Source organism: Leptosomus discolor, chromosome 2 (assembly GCF_034619465.1).
Source record: "Leptosomus discolor isolate bLepDis1 chromosome 2, bLepDis1.hap2, whole genome shotgun sequence".
Lineage (NCBI taxonomy): Eukaryota > Metazoa > Chordata > Aves > Leptosomiformes > Leptosomidae > Leptosomus > Leptosomus discolor.
This window is the reverse complement of record NC_141392.1, coordinates 93,828,028-93,845,968: the sequence shown is the minus strand read 5'-3', so window position 1 is coordinate 93,845,968 and position 17,941 is coordinate 93,828,028. Positions and strand designations below refer to the sequence as shown.

Sequence of the window (17,941 nt, the reverse complement as noted above, 5' to 3'; positions counted from 1 at the left end):
TTATTTATTGGAAGTCCAGTTTTGGGGTTTTGTGATAACATTTGTTATATTATTGATTTCCCAAATAAGCCTTACAAAGATCATAAAAACTGTTCAAATTGATAAGATTAGTGGGGTTGGCCCTGCATTTGTCACAATTGTTTTAGTGATATTCTATATTTCTTCCCTGAACACGACTCTGTTGGGACTGTTTGAGCTAAGTCGTACAGGGTTGAATATGAATCGTATATTTTAAATTCATATTTATATTGTAGAACAGAGTCACATGATTAACTATAAGAAAATGACTCTTGGCTAGTTTAAAAAAAATATTAAAAGCATTTAAATCTCTCTGTAGTTTGTCACTTCCCAGATTTCATGTGCACTCACTGTAAGTCCCTAAATGCCACTATCCTCTAGGTAGATGGTAAACTGTTTCCTTCTTATAAATGCGTGATTATTTCATTTTGAATCTACTAGTTTTCATCCTAATTGTAGTTTTTATCTGTCTCAAATATGATAAGTTTTCAGATTTAGAAACAGGAAAACACTGTTAAATTTCTTTCTGACTAAAGCATTCTTCTTTTACATTTATTTCACGTCAGCTTTGATTTTTGGTTTTGTCTATACTGTGCAAGTGCAGCTGTATTTTGCAAATGAGTCCTGCCTTTTTAATTGCAATTACTGTTAAAAGTACTTAAAATTAACATTCCTTGCTAATTCCAGTTATGAGTTTGACCTTCTAATGGAAAACGAAAGCTTGATGCAATAATAGTGGTGGTTAAAGGCTAAAATTACCATCCAGATGGAGACTGTGGGGGAGTAGAAACCTTATTTTACATTCTTTAGTTAGGTAAATTAGGAGACATTCCTGACTGAAAATTGCAAATTCAGTCCCACATCTTTGCAATTAAAAATAAAATGCCATAAGGAGATTTTTGGATGTCTAGTTTTTATGTTTAAATCAGCAGAAAAGAAATATGTTGATACTGGACCTGACTTGAACTCCACATCTCAATTGAAGAAAACCTGAAAATTGATGTAAAAGGAAAGGGCTAGATTATATTTTAAATTGGAGATTTAGATACGTTTATTGCTATCAGTATATTTGCAAATGTTGTGTGTCCTTAAACTTTTAAGATAACTTAATTATTAAGCCACCGGAATTATTTTAGTTTGTGAATTTGATAAATCTAGTAGCTTCAAAAAGCGAAGTACAAGGTGACCACGTTCCAGTGTATTATTCCTGAATAAAAATCGAGAGGAAATAGCACAACTGTTGAACTGAGGCATAGAACATGAAGTGCATTCCAACACAAAGAATGTTGCTGAATCTGAGCAGTGAATTTTACACTAAAAAAGTGCACCCAGAAATAGTACCAAGAAAATGTAAAGTTCTGGTTTGGATGACCCATGTATATTTTTTCCAGACATAGGCAAAAATAGAGCACATCAGATTGTGCTTTTATTTTGAGATAAATGGAGTCTTGGCATGGAGGTTTTTACATACCATAACAACACTATTCTTGTAGAGTTGTGTTGTGATTGATCTTTTTTTTGTTTTGCTTTGTTTTATCTCAGTGTTGGTTGTTTTTTTTTTGAGAAGAGCAAATAAACATCCTAAACTAACTAGAGCATATAACTTGAAATTTAAAGATATTTCTTTTTTCCAGCACTCGCGAGTCTAAGTTATTTTGTATCACGTTGGGATTTATCCGTCTGTCCCCTTAAAAGAACAGAAAGTATCAGACATTGTACAATGAAGGAAATCCTGATATTAGATAACAAAGAAGGATATACTGCACAGGATTTTCTTTGTTTGGTTCGGGTTTGGTTTTTTTTTAAATAATTATAATTATATAAACTGTGTTACATAATGGGAAATAGTTTGTTTGCATTAACAGATTACTTCCCCCCCCCCCCCCCCCCCCCAGCTTCTTCTTGTCTTGATATCCAAACTATGTGATTATATCAAATTCATGACAGGGAATTTTATTTAATCCGACAAATCTAGTGTATTAAAGTTTTGTGTCTACTTTAGGTGCTGACTCAGCAAAATTGAAGCTGCTTGATACAACATTAAGTGGTAATCCATTACACCTAAAATTCCTGTGAGGAAATAGGTTCCCGAAAGACCTGAAAAATTATATTTCGTCTGCATAATTTAAGTGTTTTCATCTCTCAGTATTAATAATGCAAATAATGTACCAGCACTTTTAATGGTCTTCATTTAAAAAATCCTGGCATATTGGATCTAAAAAGCCCAAATGTGACACAGTTTGGCTTAAGTGAATAATGGGAGGACTGAAAGCTCGCAAATGAGACTGCCAGTTACAAAATTGATGTCTAAACAATTTGCTCAGTCTTGTAAATTTGGATTTCTGTGTCTTACCAGCAAATGTAATTTTGAGTAATGGATAATTGTAGGATGTTTATTAGAGAAAAACGTGAAACATGTAACACTATTAGCAGATGAAGACATAATAACAATAAACAGTACAACCACAATAGTACAGTGAAAACTCCATAGAAACTAATTGACGCTAATGCTAATGATTGCCACACAAGGTAGATAAGAAACCTATAAAAAGTAGAATTAATGGGTTGGCTATCTAAATATGAGGGGAAGAATTACCTATGAATATGCATACAATGTGAGAGGTAGTTAACACAAGACAGCATAGAAAATCCACTGTCAGTATGCTTTTTGGAGAAGAAACCTGGAGAAAGTACTGGAGAAGTAACTAACTCACCATCTCTTATGTACTCAGGTGAGCTCTATGGGATAGTGCAGGTAAAACAAATGCTTTTTGGTTTGTCTCTGTTTTCTTTGTCAGATGCTAGGTATCTTTGCTTGGATTTCCACAGATGATATTGCCAAAATTGTTTCTCTGGTGTGATTCAGCTCTGTACCGGGACTACTACTGTGCTCTAGGTCCTTGAAAGGAGGTTGAGCCTTCATCATAAACCAGTCGGTACTGAATTCCAGAGAGTTGCTCAAGTAATGTAATTAATGCAAACTACAGATTGAACTACAGTTTCTGATGGGAAGGAATGGTTTTGGAAATAGGAGGATGAGCATGAGGGGCAGGTACTCAGAAACTGAAAACTCTATAGGTGTAGAGGACAATGCTTCTGTGCCTAGAGAAACCTAAAAAAGTGTGGGTTATGGCCACATTTGAATTTGTTTTGTCTTTGATGATTGAGCTCTTGACTATAGCCCTCGGAGAGATTATAGCTGTTCCTGTGTTTTAAAAAACAGCGATCCTCACAAACCATATATCTGCACGGAGTAGCTTCAACCTGTTATAGTTTGGTTTACTTTATGTATTCATTCACTTTATGTATTCATTCAGGTGTGGAAGGGTCAGACGTAAGATAGTCATATGTAACATCACATAAGACCACAAAATACCTTTGCCTTCCAAGATAGAGATAGAAGGACAAACTTGGATGCCGGCAGCTCTTTACTGGTGGTGTGTCTGACATTGCTTTTCTGACTGTCACATTGCTCGAAACAGGGAGTAAAATTTTGCTATTTTATAAATGGTTGTGCAAATTCTTGCTTTGTTTTTACTGTTTGTTTTGACTGCTCTAGTTTTGAATATTTTTGATCATGAGCTACTGTTTCTCCTGGGGAGCTTTTTTGTAAATCATACTGTCAGAATATTTTCTGCAATCCAACAATAAAAGCAGGCTAGATAACACTAATTTTCTTACATAACAACTTTTAGATTATAGTTTCTTTTTAGAAATTTAATTCATTAAATGAAATGCCAACATTTAAAAAAATACCACTCATACATGTGATAGTGATCTAGTACAGCAGTTATTTTTCTTGTGTGCATGCAATATTTAAGAAATGATTACGTAAACTGGATTACTGAATTTGTAAGAAATAAACATATAGGCAGAAGCATAGCTTTAAATTACTTCATGTACATTTTGAAATGAGTAACAGAAAGCAGAAGTGTTACAGAGCTTGTTAGAATACTCTGCCATGAGTTTGGTGATCACCACTATATTGCATACTTATTTTATTTATTTCTTTTATTTTTGTGTCTTGCAGTTCAGTGTGGAGCTGTACTTAAACAAGATAAATATATTAGGGAAGATATTTCCTAGTAATAATTTGAATATATATATGCACACATGTATACACATACACACATGCATTATATATACATAATATATCTAAATGTCTTTTATATATATAAATTATATATTTTTTTAAAAAAAAAAGCTGCCCACTGTACTACAGAGTTTTAAAGATTTCAAATTAGCTTTTTCTATGTTGATCTAATAGTGTGAATGTGCCTTAGTGTGAGTATAAATCAGTTCTTAAGTGCTTATATATGTAATTAATATTTGAGGCTTATTTTTAACTTTTTTTTTCCTACGGTATTGTCAACAGTACAGAAAAGAAATCCAAAGAAAATTCATTTTAATGTCTTTTTTCACCCACCCAGGCATTATGAAACTTGACGCTATAGGTTGCACTTTCCATGTTGAAACACTCCTTGCACATATAAGCCTTCGTTTAGATACCCTAAACATGATGTTACTACAAACAGTGCTATACTTCCAGTGAGAGTGTTCATATTCTAGCACAAGAAAACATTAGAAACTTAATGTTGTAGTGAACAGAAAAATCAGTTTGAACATGGTAAGTAAATGTTTTAGACTGCTGAGAATTGCCCTGGAAATTCTGCCCTGGAAAGAAAGAAAATGTTAAGAGGAAGAAGTCTGCACAGCAACCCTGCTGTGCAACAGGTTGTTAATCTGTTTATATGTTTGTAAAGTAGTACTATGCCGTGTCAAGAATGAGTAATGCAGTTATATTTCCAACTACATTACTCTTGGATTACAAAGTCAAGGCAAAGAGAAGCATATTCTTGTTTAGTGATATGAGAAATTAACTTGGAGCTGAAATAGTCTTTTTTTAAACCACAGGCACCAGAAGTTTAAATTGCAGGGTATTAAAAGTGAATTTAAGACTATTTGATTGAGCACTGTTATATTCCATTTCTGACTGAAGTGTCTGTTTCTTTTTCATAAGTGACTTCTATATACCTAGGAATCTTAGTTTTATTGACTTCTACGTCATTAAGATAGTGTTTCACTGAACAGAGAAATGCCTGAGTGCCTTTAAAATGCTCAGCTTTAGACTTAAGGTCTTGTATATGTTCTTCAGAAATGTTGTTATAGTTCCAAATTTGGATTATTTTGTGTACATAAAAATATTTTCAAGTAATTCCCTGAAGAGCTTTGTTTCTATTTTCCTACTCTGCTGCTTTGCTAAAATTTGTACAGTAACAGTTACTTCTTGCTCTTGCAATGTGTTTTCAATGATTGCTGAGAAGAGAGCCAGGAGCTAGCATCATCCAGATTTTGATGGAGGAGTAAATTTGTTGATGGCAAAATTTTGATAGTTGTGTGTAGACTTAATCAGTCTGATTTTGTATATACCTGTATATGTGCTGGGTATATGTATGTCAAAAAATGTCCATACCCAATCGTAATATGGTTTGATCTTTTTTTAGCTTTTGAAGAAATGCATTACTCTTTTTTGTTTAACATTGCTAATGTTACTTGCTTTTTCTTTTGTTTGTTTAATATTGCTAATGTTACTTGCTTTTTCTTTTTATTATTATAAGACATTTTCATCAGTTTCATTCAGTGAACTCCTTGAGACGTTTATATAAAAATTACTAGTGAGTCAATCTATGTCTTATTTTTTGGATTTTTTTAATTCCAAAAAATAGTTGAATATCCATAGCTGTAGTAGCTTTTGCCACCTTTCTCCTCCTAAAAGCTTTCTAACTTTATTATTCTGGTAGTAAAAATATAATGGATTCCATCCACAATACTAACATTGTAGTGCTCATATTGTTACGTCTGCTGGTTCCTTAACTTGAAAGAAGTAGTTTGCATTAATAAGATTGTTATGAATGCTAGTGGAAAATATGTCTTTAGATATTTCCCCGTTTTTTCCTTGTAACCCATTTGAACAGAAACAGATCTGTGTTTCCAAAAAAGTGTCCCAAACTTATTTGTCACAGCAGGAGGTCATCTCTATTGTTTCTAATTACTATGTGTATATTCACATTTTAGTGATATTCCACGGATTCCTGAGACTTCTCACCCCCCGTTAGAGTCTAGTGAGTACACGCCTTGTTCCTTTCACTAAGCATGGTCTTGTGCCCAGCACAGTTGTTTAGCCTATGAATTTTCTGAAAGATGATCACTGGGAGACTGCATTGGCTCTGAGGTTTTTGTATGACAAGGTTCAATGGGTTTTGGTCTAGTGTGTTAAATTTGAAACAATATAGATTTGATTAAAGCTATACAGATTTCAAATGTTAGCAGGATTTTATTGTTTTCTTCTATATCTTGTGGTGTTAGTACCATACTGGTATACACACTGTGGCACAAAACATCATTTACTTGCCCTAACATAAGAGAGAAAACAGATATAAGGGATTGCCAAAGGTACAAATGGTGTCAGGGTTTCAGCTCCTACATCATCCAGTGTTAAGTCCAGAGTTCTTGCTTCTCTTTTTCTTAATAAGAAAACATTGGTTAGTGAACATTTTATGTATTGTGCTTCAAAAGTATAGTTTTCTTTTTAACTATCCCATTTGAATGGTGTCAGCTAGGGTGTGTGAAGGCCATGGCTCCTAGTCCTTTCTCATCTAAGCCTGAGGTGCATCCAGAAATCTCCCCTGGGACTGGGTCCTGTGGGGCCACAGGGTGCTGTTACGCCTGTCACAAGCTCTTCTCATCAATGAGGACTCTGCCTCACTGGGTGAGAACTGCTGATGTCAGGCAGGCACCAGAGCATCCTCCATGCTAGATGCATGTCCTGCATACCTTCCTGTGTGCCAGTTCCTTGGGAGTTAAAATTTCAGAGGCTACTGGGAGTATAATCCATACAACAGACATGGGTTTGTTTGTCAAAGATTTCAGATCACAGAATCATAGAACCATGGAATAGTTTGGGTTGGAAGGGAGATGTGTATTTCTGTCAGAGGACAATATATTATTTAAAACACTTTGTATGATTTGTCACTGCTATATGAGGAGCACTTTTTAATGTTATTTCAAATAAAACAAAAAATGGCAGGTTTAATCTGGGATAACAGTATCCAGACAGTCTTTTTCATCATGCTGTCTGCATCACCTTAAAATATTTCTATGTATTAATCCAATTATACTGTGAATAAATACAAAATTTATACAATTCAAAGAAAAAGCAATTCACTTCAAAATTTTGGATGGAAAGTTCATTTGTTTCTGTATTTTTAGGTTCAAGTTCTTTTGAGTCTCAGAAGATGGAAAGGCCTTCTATTTCTGTTATATCTCCGACCAGCCCTGGAGCCCTACGAGATGCACCACAAGTCCTACCAGGGCAACTTTCCGTGAGCATATTTTGTTTTTCCTGAGTTGCTAATGGAAATCTGTGAAGTGCTGGTCCCTCAGCAATCCGCATTCCCAAGGTCTATTGCAAGGGTCAAGAGAAATGTCTGTAGTTGGTAAAGACTAATATCTTTCAAATGTTTTTTAAGACCCTCTGTACACACAAACCATCACTGTAATCATGACAGAGGTAAAGAATTGTCTTAATACACCAAAGAGCACAGCAATTTACATTGAGAGGAGCCCATAAAAGTACCTTGTACTTTTTCATACTGGGCCCTCTGCATTGAAAATGGTGGCTTTTCAGTACATGCCCAGTAATCCACAGAACAAGCAGCATAGTATCACTTTATCTTCTTTATGGAAGCATTTGAAGAGGTGTGTATTTGTTAAGAATTAAACTGTTCAGTATTGCATTTTAATTTAGATACACACTATATCCTGGAACTGTCTGTGATACTAATTGAAGCTGTGCTTATTAAATATACTGTGAGTACTTAGAACTTTGTTTTGTACATTTTTTTTTATATTGATCATATTAATTTCTAAGTATATAGCCAGGTCAAAAATTTCATCATGTTATTATTCAGGTAAGAAATTATTTAGCTGTATGTTACACTTTTCATAAGAACATTTGCAAGGTTAACAAATCAGAGTAGATAGATTTTAACTGTGCCTCAAGTTTACCTGTGGTCAGGGCTTCCTATTTGAATTTAGCTTTTAAGGTGCAGAGCTAAGATGTATGCTGGTTTAACTGCACTCAATGATACAAGATTACGCAGCAAGTACAATGAAGAATGTCAATATCGGGCACCACCATTTTTTTCAGCTATGGTAAATAACTAAGTCTTTGATATATACCATCATCCTTTAACTCAATTAAATGTTAAGGGATTTGAAATAAGCATATCTCATTGTCTCCTGCAAAAAAAACAATGGTTACTTTTACATTATGGTTAATGTGATGCAATCTGAAAATTCTGGTTTTTCTTCATTTTCAGTAATGTTTTCTGGTAACTTGGTTCTTGTAGGTTAAACTGTGGTATGACAAGGTGGGACATCAGTTAATAGTAAATGTTCTGCAAGCAACAGATTTGCCACCAAGAGTAGATGGACGCCCTAGGAATCCCTATGTAAAAATGTATTTTCTTCCAGACAGAAGGTAGTAGTATTTCAGTTCAGAAAATTATGTTATAATTTACCATGTATTGATTCAGCTTTTAAATGAATGCTTATAGTGTAAAGCGTTCCTTTTTAGAATTTGTTATAGTTAATTATAACAAAATTTGTTTGTTAATTATAACAAAAATTGCGCTTGCAATCGTGCAAGTCAGTATCAAATTAACTTTGTGGACTTTTGGATGAATGTGATCCACTGTACAGCAAATACGTTTCTCTCTTGGGCATTATCAGATCAGAAAGAATGAAAACAGTAGATGCTGATTCAGTAGATGGCATTTTGTGATTTATCTCTACAATTTATAACAAATATTTATTTATGTTTCAGTGATAAGAGTAAAAGGAGGACCAAAACAGTAAAGAAAAGTCTAGAGCCAAAATGGAACCAAACTTTTCTCTACTCACATGTACATCGTAGAGATTTTAGAGAACGGATGCTTGAAATAACTGTATGGGATCAACCGAGAGTACAAGAAGAAGAGAGCGAATTTCTTGGAGAGGTGATAAATACAATCATATTTCTCCTGAGTTCATTGTTTGGTTTTGAATGCATATACATATATATATATATTTTATAAATGGGTTTGTGCACATGTGCCTTGAAAGTAAAATTAAAACCTGATAATTTTTCTACTAGATTCTTATAGAGCTGGAGACAGCACTTTTAGATGATGAACCACATTGGTATAAGCTACAGACACATGATGAATCTTCACTACCTCTGCCTCAGCCATCACCTTTCATGCCAAGAAGACATGTTCATGGTGGAGAAAGCACTAGCAAAAAATTACAAAGTAGGTCCAATCTCTTTTACTTTTAAATCAGAAGTGCTGGGTATGGTGTAATGTTATTTAACTTCCATAGACAAGATAAAAAATAATATTTCATAGTCTTTAAATATAATGAAAATGTGTGGCAGAAAACAGGTGCAAATGATGACAGTACAACATGGCAGCCTTTCACTTGTAACGCATAACTTTCAAGTATGTGAAACCTGTTGGAATCAGTTTGGTTTTCAGTAGCAAAAGAAAATTGTTCAAACATTTTTTTGAATAGAAAGATGAAGTTCATAATTATTGGATACTTTTTTTAATAATTAAAAGCTTTTTATTTAAAAAAGGAGAGTCCTTAAAGACTTATGAGGCTTAAAACCACTTTTCATCATAGTTAGTCTCAACCTCCAATATGCTTATTGTAAAATCAAATGAGAAGTGTACTTTGAGTCTGATTTTAGGTTTGTATAAGGCATATTAAAATAATGGATGTTTTGAAATATTTGACTATTGTAGCTTCTCTGTTAATTTAAATTAATTTAAGATTTATTCAGAAATGTGAAGGAAGTAGGGGATTATTTTAAAATACTTTTCCAAGCTATTTTTCCAATTTTTCTTAAACATGGAAGTAATTAATTCCAGCCAATGCGTATGAAATGGGTGTACATTCAGGAATGAATTATAAAAATGTGATACTGCTGTAATTGCTGCATGAGGATATGTAGAGAGATAACAAATTAAAGGTTAGTTTTCATGAGATGTTTGAACTTTTCTAAAAGCTGGCAGTGCTGTTTCCTCTTCCCCTCTCTCACCATATGCTGCCACCTCTCCTTTTCTGTTCAGTGAGCTGATTCAGCTTACTCACTGAAGTAGCACAAACGTATTTTTGTTTGTTTGAGTTATTTCCCTAAACCAGCAAAAAGTTAAACTGTCCTAGTAGAGGATTATTGAGGACCTGAGGGAAGACGAAGGGGAAAGGAGGCTGCAGCAGCTGTAAGGTGTTAAATTGGATCAGCTGTCTTGTGAAATGTCACTGTCAGTCACTGCAGTTTAGTTCTCCTCCTCTATTGTTTAGACTTAAAATCATCTTTTTGATTTCAGTAGTACATTAAATGAACATATTTTTACATTTTATAACACAACCAGATGTTCAGGAATTTGTTTACCTTACTGTTGTGCAGGATCTCGGCCAATCAGTGATAGTGACATCTCAGATTATGATGTTGATGATGGTATTGGAGTTGTTCCTCCAGGTGCGTGGGTGAACAGCATGGTCCTGCTTTCTTCTTTTTTGCTTGTTTAGTTTTTTTTTCTTTATAATATTTTGGATTATTGAGGATACTGGTTTCGGAGAGTGCATTGTGAAAAAAAACAGGTTTTGCTGATTATTCCATGGTACCTGTCCTAAATCATGGTGAATTAAAAGATTCTACTATTCATTCATTGATACTTCTTTTACGTATCATTACTCATATGTGAACCACTGGATGGTTCAAATTGTTCAATTGTTTACTGTGTAATCTTCCAAGCATTATTTAAAATATAAATTAAATTAAGAAAATAATTTTAAAATAGTAATTAAGATTTCAGTGTTTATTGCAAGCATTTTTTTTTTAATTTTGCTTTTTGCTTGAAACTTAGATATAATGCAGTCTCCCATGGACTTTGAGATGCATGGCTGTAGATTAAGATGCATGCAGCATGGCTCTATCTTTTATAGTTTTCATAAGCTTTCATGAACTATCATTACCCTAACTGGTCATAAATATATACTTGTAGAGACTATTGTGGTTTGACTTTTAGTTCAGCATTCCTTACATACTGAAAATCTTGAGGATCGTTTTGGATACCACATTTTTCTACTTCTATTTGACTGTTGCCACAAATCAGAGGAATATGTTTCCCAATTGTCCCAAAAGAACTGAAGAGTCACTATGTCACTGCCAGCACTAAATCGGTTTTTCTGTTGATCTTTCTGATGAGAATCTCTGAGTTAAATCATGGTGGAATTTGGAAAGTTCTCTGTCTTCCTGATCTGTGTTTAAAATAATCTGACAATTTATTTATTCATTATATAACCACACAAATAAATCACCTATTTTATTAATGCAATATCATTTTGATGTTTAATAAGCCAAATTCTCCTTCCTTCGTTGTCATTAGAGTTCTTTCCTTACTTTAGTACCCTTACCACCTGAGTTACTAAGAAGGAAATTTGTTCAGGTATGTCTAGTAATGACACTTGCTTTAATTAAGTGATTAATCTTTATATTTTTACATCAGCTGAGACAGTGAACATGTAAAATGAAAATAAATCATAGGTTCTAAATATTTTTTCCTGTTTATTTCATTTTTTTTTAGTTGGCATATGTGTGTGGACTCAAATTTTAGGTTTCAGTATAGTATATCAAGAATTGGGGCTTTTTTTCAGCTGCCAGTTCTTCAAGGGATCCATTTGCCATTTGAAATAATCCATTTTGCATCTGACAGGAAACATTCAAAACTGTTCAGCTGAATGCATTGGACTCTATTCACTGGGTCAGCACTTGAGTACCTTACAGAAATTTCATGGGACTGTGCATGCTCCCATGTGCTTTTGAAGGATGCACAGGTCTAAACTTTCTCAGAGATCACTGTAGAAAATTGCAAGATTTAATCTGTAGCAATAGGATTTACAATGAGCTGAGAGTCTCCGAACTGAAACTCGAAGGCCCTGGTAAGGAAATTCCTCCTGAGGGCCACCTAAACAGAAACAATCTGACAGCTGACCTGGCCAAGAACAAATTTGTCTATTTTGAGTTTAATGGATACATTTGGCAATTGTAACTAACTGGAGTTCATCTGATTGTGATTCCTGTGTTAAGTGTGAGGGGTTATTTGCACATACAACCTGCATTCTTTAATGGGTGTTGGACTTGAGGCACACAGGGGCAAAGAAAATTTCAGTCATCAGCCACAAATGTGTGACAGCCTAGACAGCATGTGAAAATGTGTTTTGCAGCGAGAGCTGGAAAAGGTTGCCAGTCCCACAGTCTACTCAATTGCTCAAGAGTGTTAGGCACAGATTCACATGTCTGCCTGGACACCAAGTTCAGATGTGCATTTCTACCCTGCTATCCAACCTTCCTTATTTATCATATTGCTAAATCTTCTAAGACTTTGGACTGTAACCTTATTTGCACTGAGTGAATAGTACAACATCTTCTCCATCTGACATTCTCCTCTTTAGAACTAAGTTAAATGCAAGTTCCTTGTGCTGCAGGGTCTTTACCTCTTCCCTTCTCCTGCCCCCTACTACCATGGACCTCACCAGAGTGCACAGCAGCTCTAGTCTGGTCCAGGTTTCCCACACATTCTCCTGCAAGGTACGTGTGTGGGAGGGAAGGATAAATAGGCATATTTCCCCATAATGTAGGATGATGAAGCAGCTTAGGTGCAGTCTTAGACCATTTTTAGCATAGCCTCTATTGACTTCAACTAGATTGGTCTAGGATTAAGATATTCCTTCTAAACAGAAGTGAGAGTATCAAAATTGAGTTTACAACATGTGACTGAAAAGCAAATGTTTCCTTTTAAAGCCACTTTTCCTTCCTTTACCACTTACTTGGCAGTGTTACCCACCGTGGTGCTTATATATGATAAATAAGCTCTGCCTCTGTTAAAAGTATATTCTTACAGTTGTTAATTTATTCTTTTTCTTGAAATAGTCAGAAGAGAAGGAAGCTATTTTGCCTTCTTAATATCTCAAGCTTTTGGCAAAGATTATTGCTTCTTTTCTAAAAAACAGACAACTGCAAAATGTAGAAGCACAAAAGTTCACTTGATCACCACCATAAGCTAAAAAACGAATGATGAAAATATTTTGGCTAATTTAACTAACATTGGCTATCCTTAACACTTTAATTTCAAATGTTTTACCAATTGCTAAGGGAAATGCAATATTAGCATTTAGTAATGAGAGAAAACTTTTTGTAGAGGTTTCAGCAGCTGCAGAGTCACTACTTGTCAATGGAAGCAAAGACTCTACATTAAAAAATAATGGCACTTTGATAACTTCAAGACTATTTTAAGAAAAGTATTTTTCCCTTTTCATATCACAAATATGTCTTATCTTTCACATAATTGTACTGTCCTCATTTATTATTAGTATGTGGCAGTAATATATATTTTTTAAAATCAGATCACAGAACTATTCGTAAGAGGAGTTTATATCAACAGCTGAAAGTAGCTTTAATTTGAAGATCAGCTTTAACAGAATTGATTTTTGACAGGTTTTTGTGGTGTGCACACATCTATTTAAATGAAGAAAATATTATTTTAAGTCTTTTACCTTCTCCTCATATAAGAGATGCTGAAGTCTCTTAATTATGTTTGTTATCCTGAGCTGTCTTGTACTGGGGAGCCTGGTACTCCAGATGTGGCCTCACCAATGCTAAGTGTATAGGCACGGTCAGTAGACAACCAGTAAAGGATTTAATAAAAACTGAACATGTTTTGAGGCCCATCTTTTTAACCAAAACATCAATATCTTTCTTAAATAAAAAGAAAAAAGGTTGCTATACAGTTGGCAATATCCCAAAGGATATTTTTAATGAGCTATATTGGTTATGCTTGGGTAACTCTTCAGAACGATTTTTTTTTCTATCATATATAATCTATAAATAGTTGCACTGTACTTACCTTCCTCCTGTACCAGCAAGGCGACATCAACACAACACCTTGTCGTGGTCTGTATTGTCTTAAAGTCTGATATCAAACATTTGCTAGAACCATTTTCATCATCCATCCAGCTTCCAGTTCATGTCACACTTGACAGTTTCCCATGAGCAACTGAGAAACTTCTTCTGCATAAACTATCATAAGCTTGATTGCTGCTATCATGCTGGTCCATGCAAAAAATATCTCTGCTCACTCTGGAGAGCACAGAACCTTTGTATTTGAGGATATGAAGAAATGTTACTGTTGCTTTCACTGTCGTGGTCACTGTGGAAGTACGGATGTGATTTGATCAACTTGACAATACTTGAGCTCGTATTTAGGATAAATATGAATTGCTGTTGCTCTGTCTGTTCTGTAAGCTTTGTGTACACACATTACACAAGAATCAGATACTGTACCTTGGACAGCTTGGCTTTGAAGAACATATAAGATAAAATCATCTTTCTATACCAGATTTTTAAGTGTACAGGGTAATCTGAGGTGTGTGGGGTTTTTTTAGTCAGACTAGGTGCTCTAGAAATACATTTATATTTAATTTTTTATATTTAAATTATATGTATTTCAGCACAGTTGCCTAAAGCTTGGAAAGAAGTTTTGGATTTCTTTGATTTTTAATGTTGAATAAATGTAAACTATTGTTCCTTTCAATAGAGATGACAGGATTTTATCTAAAACAAGCTTATTTGGAAAACGAAATACGTTTTAGCACATACAGCTTAGATGTAGTTATCTTGGGAAAGGGAACACATCCAGCTTTTGTCATGTATAGTCTTTTTTCTTCCTCTGACAAAAAACCCAGACATTTTCTGCAGCAAACTTAGTATTTGGGATGAAGGAACCTCCACTGAAGTCCTGAGGGAGTCCCATTTTTCTTCAAAATTTGCACCCAGTCCTTGTCCTGAGATCAGGGAGATCCTTATGTTTCTTTCTAATTTTATTACACAACTCTGAAACACTTTTTCAGCAGGTGAGGTACTCCAACATCACAGTACATCCAAACCTGTGAAACATTGGAGTCCTCCTTTGTTAAAAGGTTGATAAAACTCGGTAGATACTTTCATGCATACTGTCAGCTTTTAGAGGTCTGTTTTGCAGTCAGTACTCAGTACAGCTTTGCTATTAAAAATGCTGTGTAAGTGACAAGCATTTGTTATAGTGAGCTCTTTTGTAGCTATGAGTGAGCTCTCCCAAAAGTTTTTTCTCCATGTTTTTTCTGGTTTTCAAACAATAGCCCCCACCCTTCCCAAACTTGAGTAATGTCACATTTTCAGTATGAAATTATGTTCATTGTTTTTGTTTGACAAGTCTAACTCGTTGTTGTTTGATAACAGTGCACATGTGCACTCATCATTATGGTCCCTGGTGTTTGTTTCTGAGCTACACGGTATGTTCTTATTATGAGTGCTTTTCTTTGGGCCCAATCATACCCTCTAAGATCTATCAATACTCATAGTGCTTCTTGTTTCCCTGATTTATGAACTTCATCCTACCCCTCTGCTTCAAGAAATGGAAGAAAAAATTTATTTCCCATATTCTCACACCAGCTGCTATACCACGAAGTAGAAGACACAAAAGTTGCACAAAATGCGCTTGCAAAGGTCTTTCTGCATATGTTTTCTAGCTGACAGTAACCAGCAAGTGTGTAGTAAAACTGTCTAATCATCTTTTTGTCAACACTCTCCTTCCTATCTGCCTTCCCTCTCATATTTGTGGTGGTAAATATGTGAGAGGGAAGAACTTACTGAAATTCTTTTTTTTTTTTTTTTAATTACTGAAGTTGCTGGAAAGCTGGTGTAATGCCAAAAGCTGCTGTAGGATATACAACAGCACCTAGGTGCTCTTCTGTTATCTTTGATTAACTTTTTCTAGTTTGTTCAGTACTGTATAAAAGGTGGACACAGTTCTGGAGGCTGTGATATTATAAGCTGTGTATTCAGGGAAAACAGTCTTTGAGTTCCTTGGATCATAAAATGCATCATCTAGTAGGTCCCTGTTCTCAGTTTTGTGTTACTAAGATGGATCTGTTCTATGGTGGAAAATATTTTTATTTTAGGATTACTTATCACTGTTTTAACAAACTCTTTTCCTCCGTCTAATAATGAGATCGTTCAGATAAGTTACATGTCCATTAGAATATGTTCATGAAGTGATGCGCGATTCAGGAAAAAAGCGTGAATGCTTCCTTGATGTTAGTGATCAGCGTTCAGAGTTCCGGCTGAACAGGTTATTAAGTATCATTGAATACATGACCAAGCCTAATACAGACTCTCTTTATGGACCACTCTTTTAAGAGTGCTGTAACAATTTGGTAGAAGATCAGAGAACTACTACAAGAATTGTATAGATTATGCAAAATATGAAGAAACCCCAAACCCGAAACTCCATTACAAGATCATTAACAAATGCAACTTATTTAATTTATCCAGTTGATTCCTGAGTGACTAAATCATAGTCTTTTCCTGCATGGAAAGAATATTTCTGATACGGGGGGGGGGGGGGGGGGGTAACTGAACAAAATAACACGATACAGGAACTTAATGCTGCACAAATTCAAAGCAGCAGCAAAATGATTAATTTGGAATCTAAACAGTAGTTTGTGAAGTCATTAAGGGATGACTTTAGGGATGACGCTTTCTGTCATTAAGGGGTTTTCTGTCAAGGGAGTCTTCTAATCTAATTTTGAGTGTCTAGAATTGAGCAACTGAAGTCTGAGCAAATCTCCTTAGCCTCTTTTGGAAAGATAACAGGCACCTTTTGAAAGCCGTTCATCTTATTGAGCTTCATTGTCTGTTTTAAGATGGGATTCAAAGTGCATAACAAGGCAAACAGTGTGCTACATGGCAAAAGGCACAGGAATATTAATGCTTTAAAATGTACTAACATTCTGCTGATTTTTTTTTTTTAAATCCTATGTAAAAATTAACTATGAGAAACTTTGCAGCTCGTTCATAGTATTTGGAAAAAATGTTCTGCAGAGTATGTGACACCCAAGATTCTATACAATATACTCTAAATGCTTGTAATTTTTCAAAGTAGGTGGCTTTGGCCAAGTTTAGTAGGAGAACATCCTTGTATTTAACTGAAACAAGAGTCAGAAGGATGGTTTATATATGAGCAGTCCTGGATGAGTCTGTGTTGTTGTACACAAGTATATCTTCTCCATTTGTTAGATGAGGTAAACCTACATTGCTGAGATTCCTTACAAATGTTTGTTGCTATATGACAATTTTGAAATACAAGTTACTCTGGGTACTCTTCCCCAAGTCAGAAAACTGTTTGAGTCCTCTACTCCACATTTTCCAGTACGTAGCAAAAATCATCTCAGTTTCTCTGTCCCTATACATGTAGACATTTAAAGGCAATGCTAGTACATGTAGACATTTAAAGGCAATGCTAGTAATTTTTCCTGGCTGCATGATACACTGGGTGTACAACAGCTGAATGACAACTTGAAAGTTGTGTAAGCATTTAGATGTGTGTTCCTGGAAGGACTAACCGTCTGAATTCTTTCCAAACCCAGACTTTTATTCTCTAATTTCCTTTTGTTGCCCTCTTGCCAGTAGGTTATAGATCTAGTACTAGAGAAAGTAAATCTACAACGCTAACTGTGCCAGAACAGCAAAGAACAACGCATCATCGTTCACGATCTGTATCTCCTCACCGTGGCGACGATCAGGGCAGGACCCGTTCACGTTTACCAAATGTGCCATTACAGAGGTAGGCATCACAAGTTAGTGAAACACTGGGTGGTTTCAAGTTTGTGTAATCTGTCATTATTAACTTTTCTCTTGTTCAGCAGTTTTTTCATAATTTTAAAGGTTTTTTTGGTATCTGAATTTGGTAGTGTAGTATTTCAACTTGATGTATGCCTT

The 17,941-nt window shown here is 34.9% G+C and overlaps 1 protein-coding gene across 3 annotated transcripts in view; it reads left to right on the top strand.

The window, feature by feature from the left end:
* RIMS1 (regulating synaptic membrane exocytosis 1) overlaps positions 1-17,941 on the top strand; it is a 339,793-nt gene that overhangs the window by 197,472 nt on the left and 124,380 nt on the right. For all 3 annotated transcript variants that reach the window (XM_086461476.1, XM_086461474.1, XM_086461475.1), the window contains exons 10-16: positions 6,094-6,140; positions 7,288-7,400; positions 8,430-8,560; positions 8,906-9,077; positions 9,215-9,371; positions 10,532-10,603; positions 17,630-17,786. In XM_086461476.1, coding sequence (XP_086317602.1) covers positions 6,094-6,140; positions 7,288-7,400; positions 8,430-8,560; positions 8,906-9,077; positions 9,215-9,371; positions 10,532-10,603; positions 17,630-17,786 — 849 coding nt within the window. The remainder of the gene's footprint in view (positions 1-6,093; positions 6,141-7,287; positions 7,401-8,429; positions 8,561-8,905; positions 9,078-9,214; positions 9,372-10,531; positions 10,604-17,629; positions 17,787-17,941) is intronic.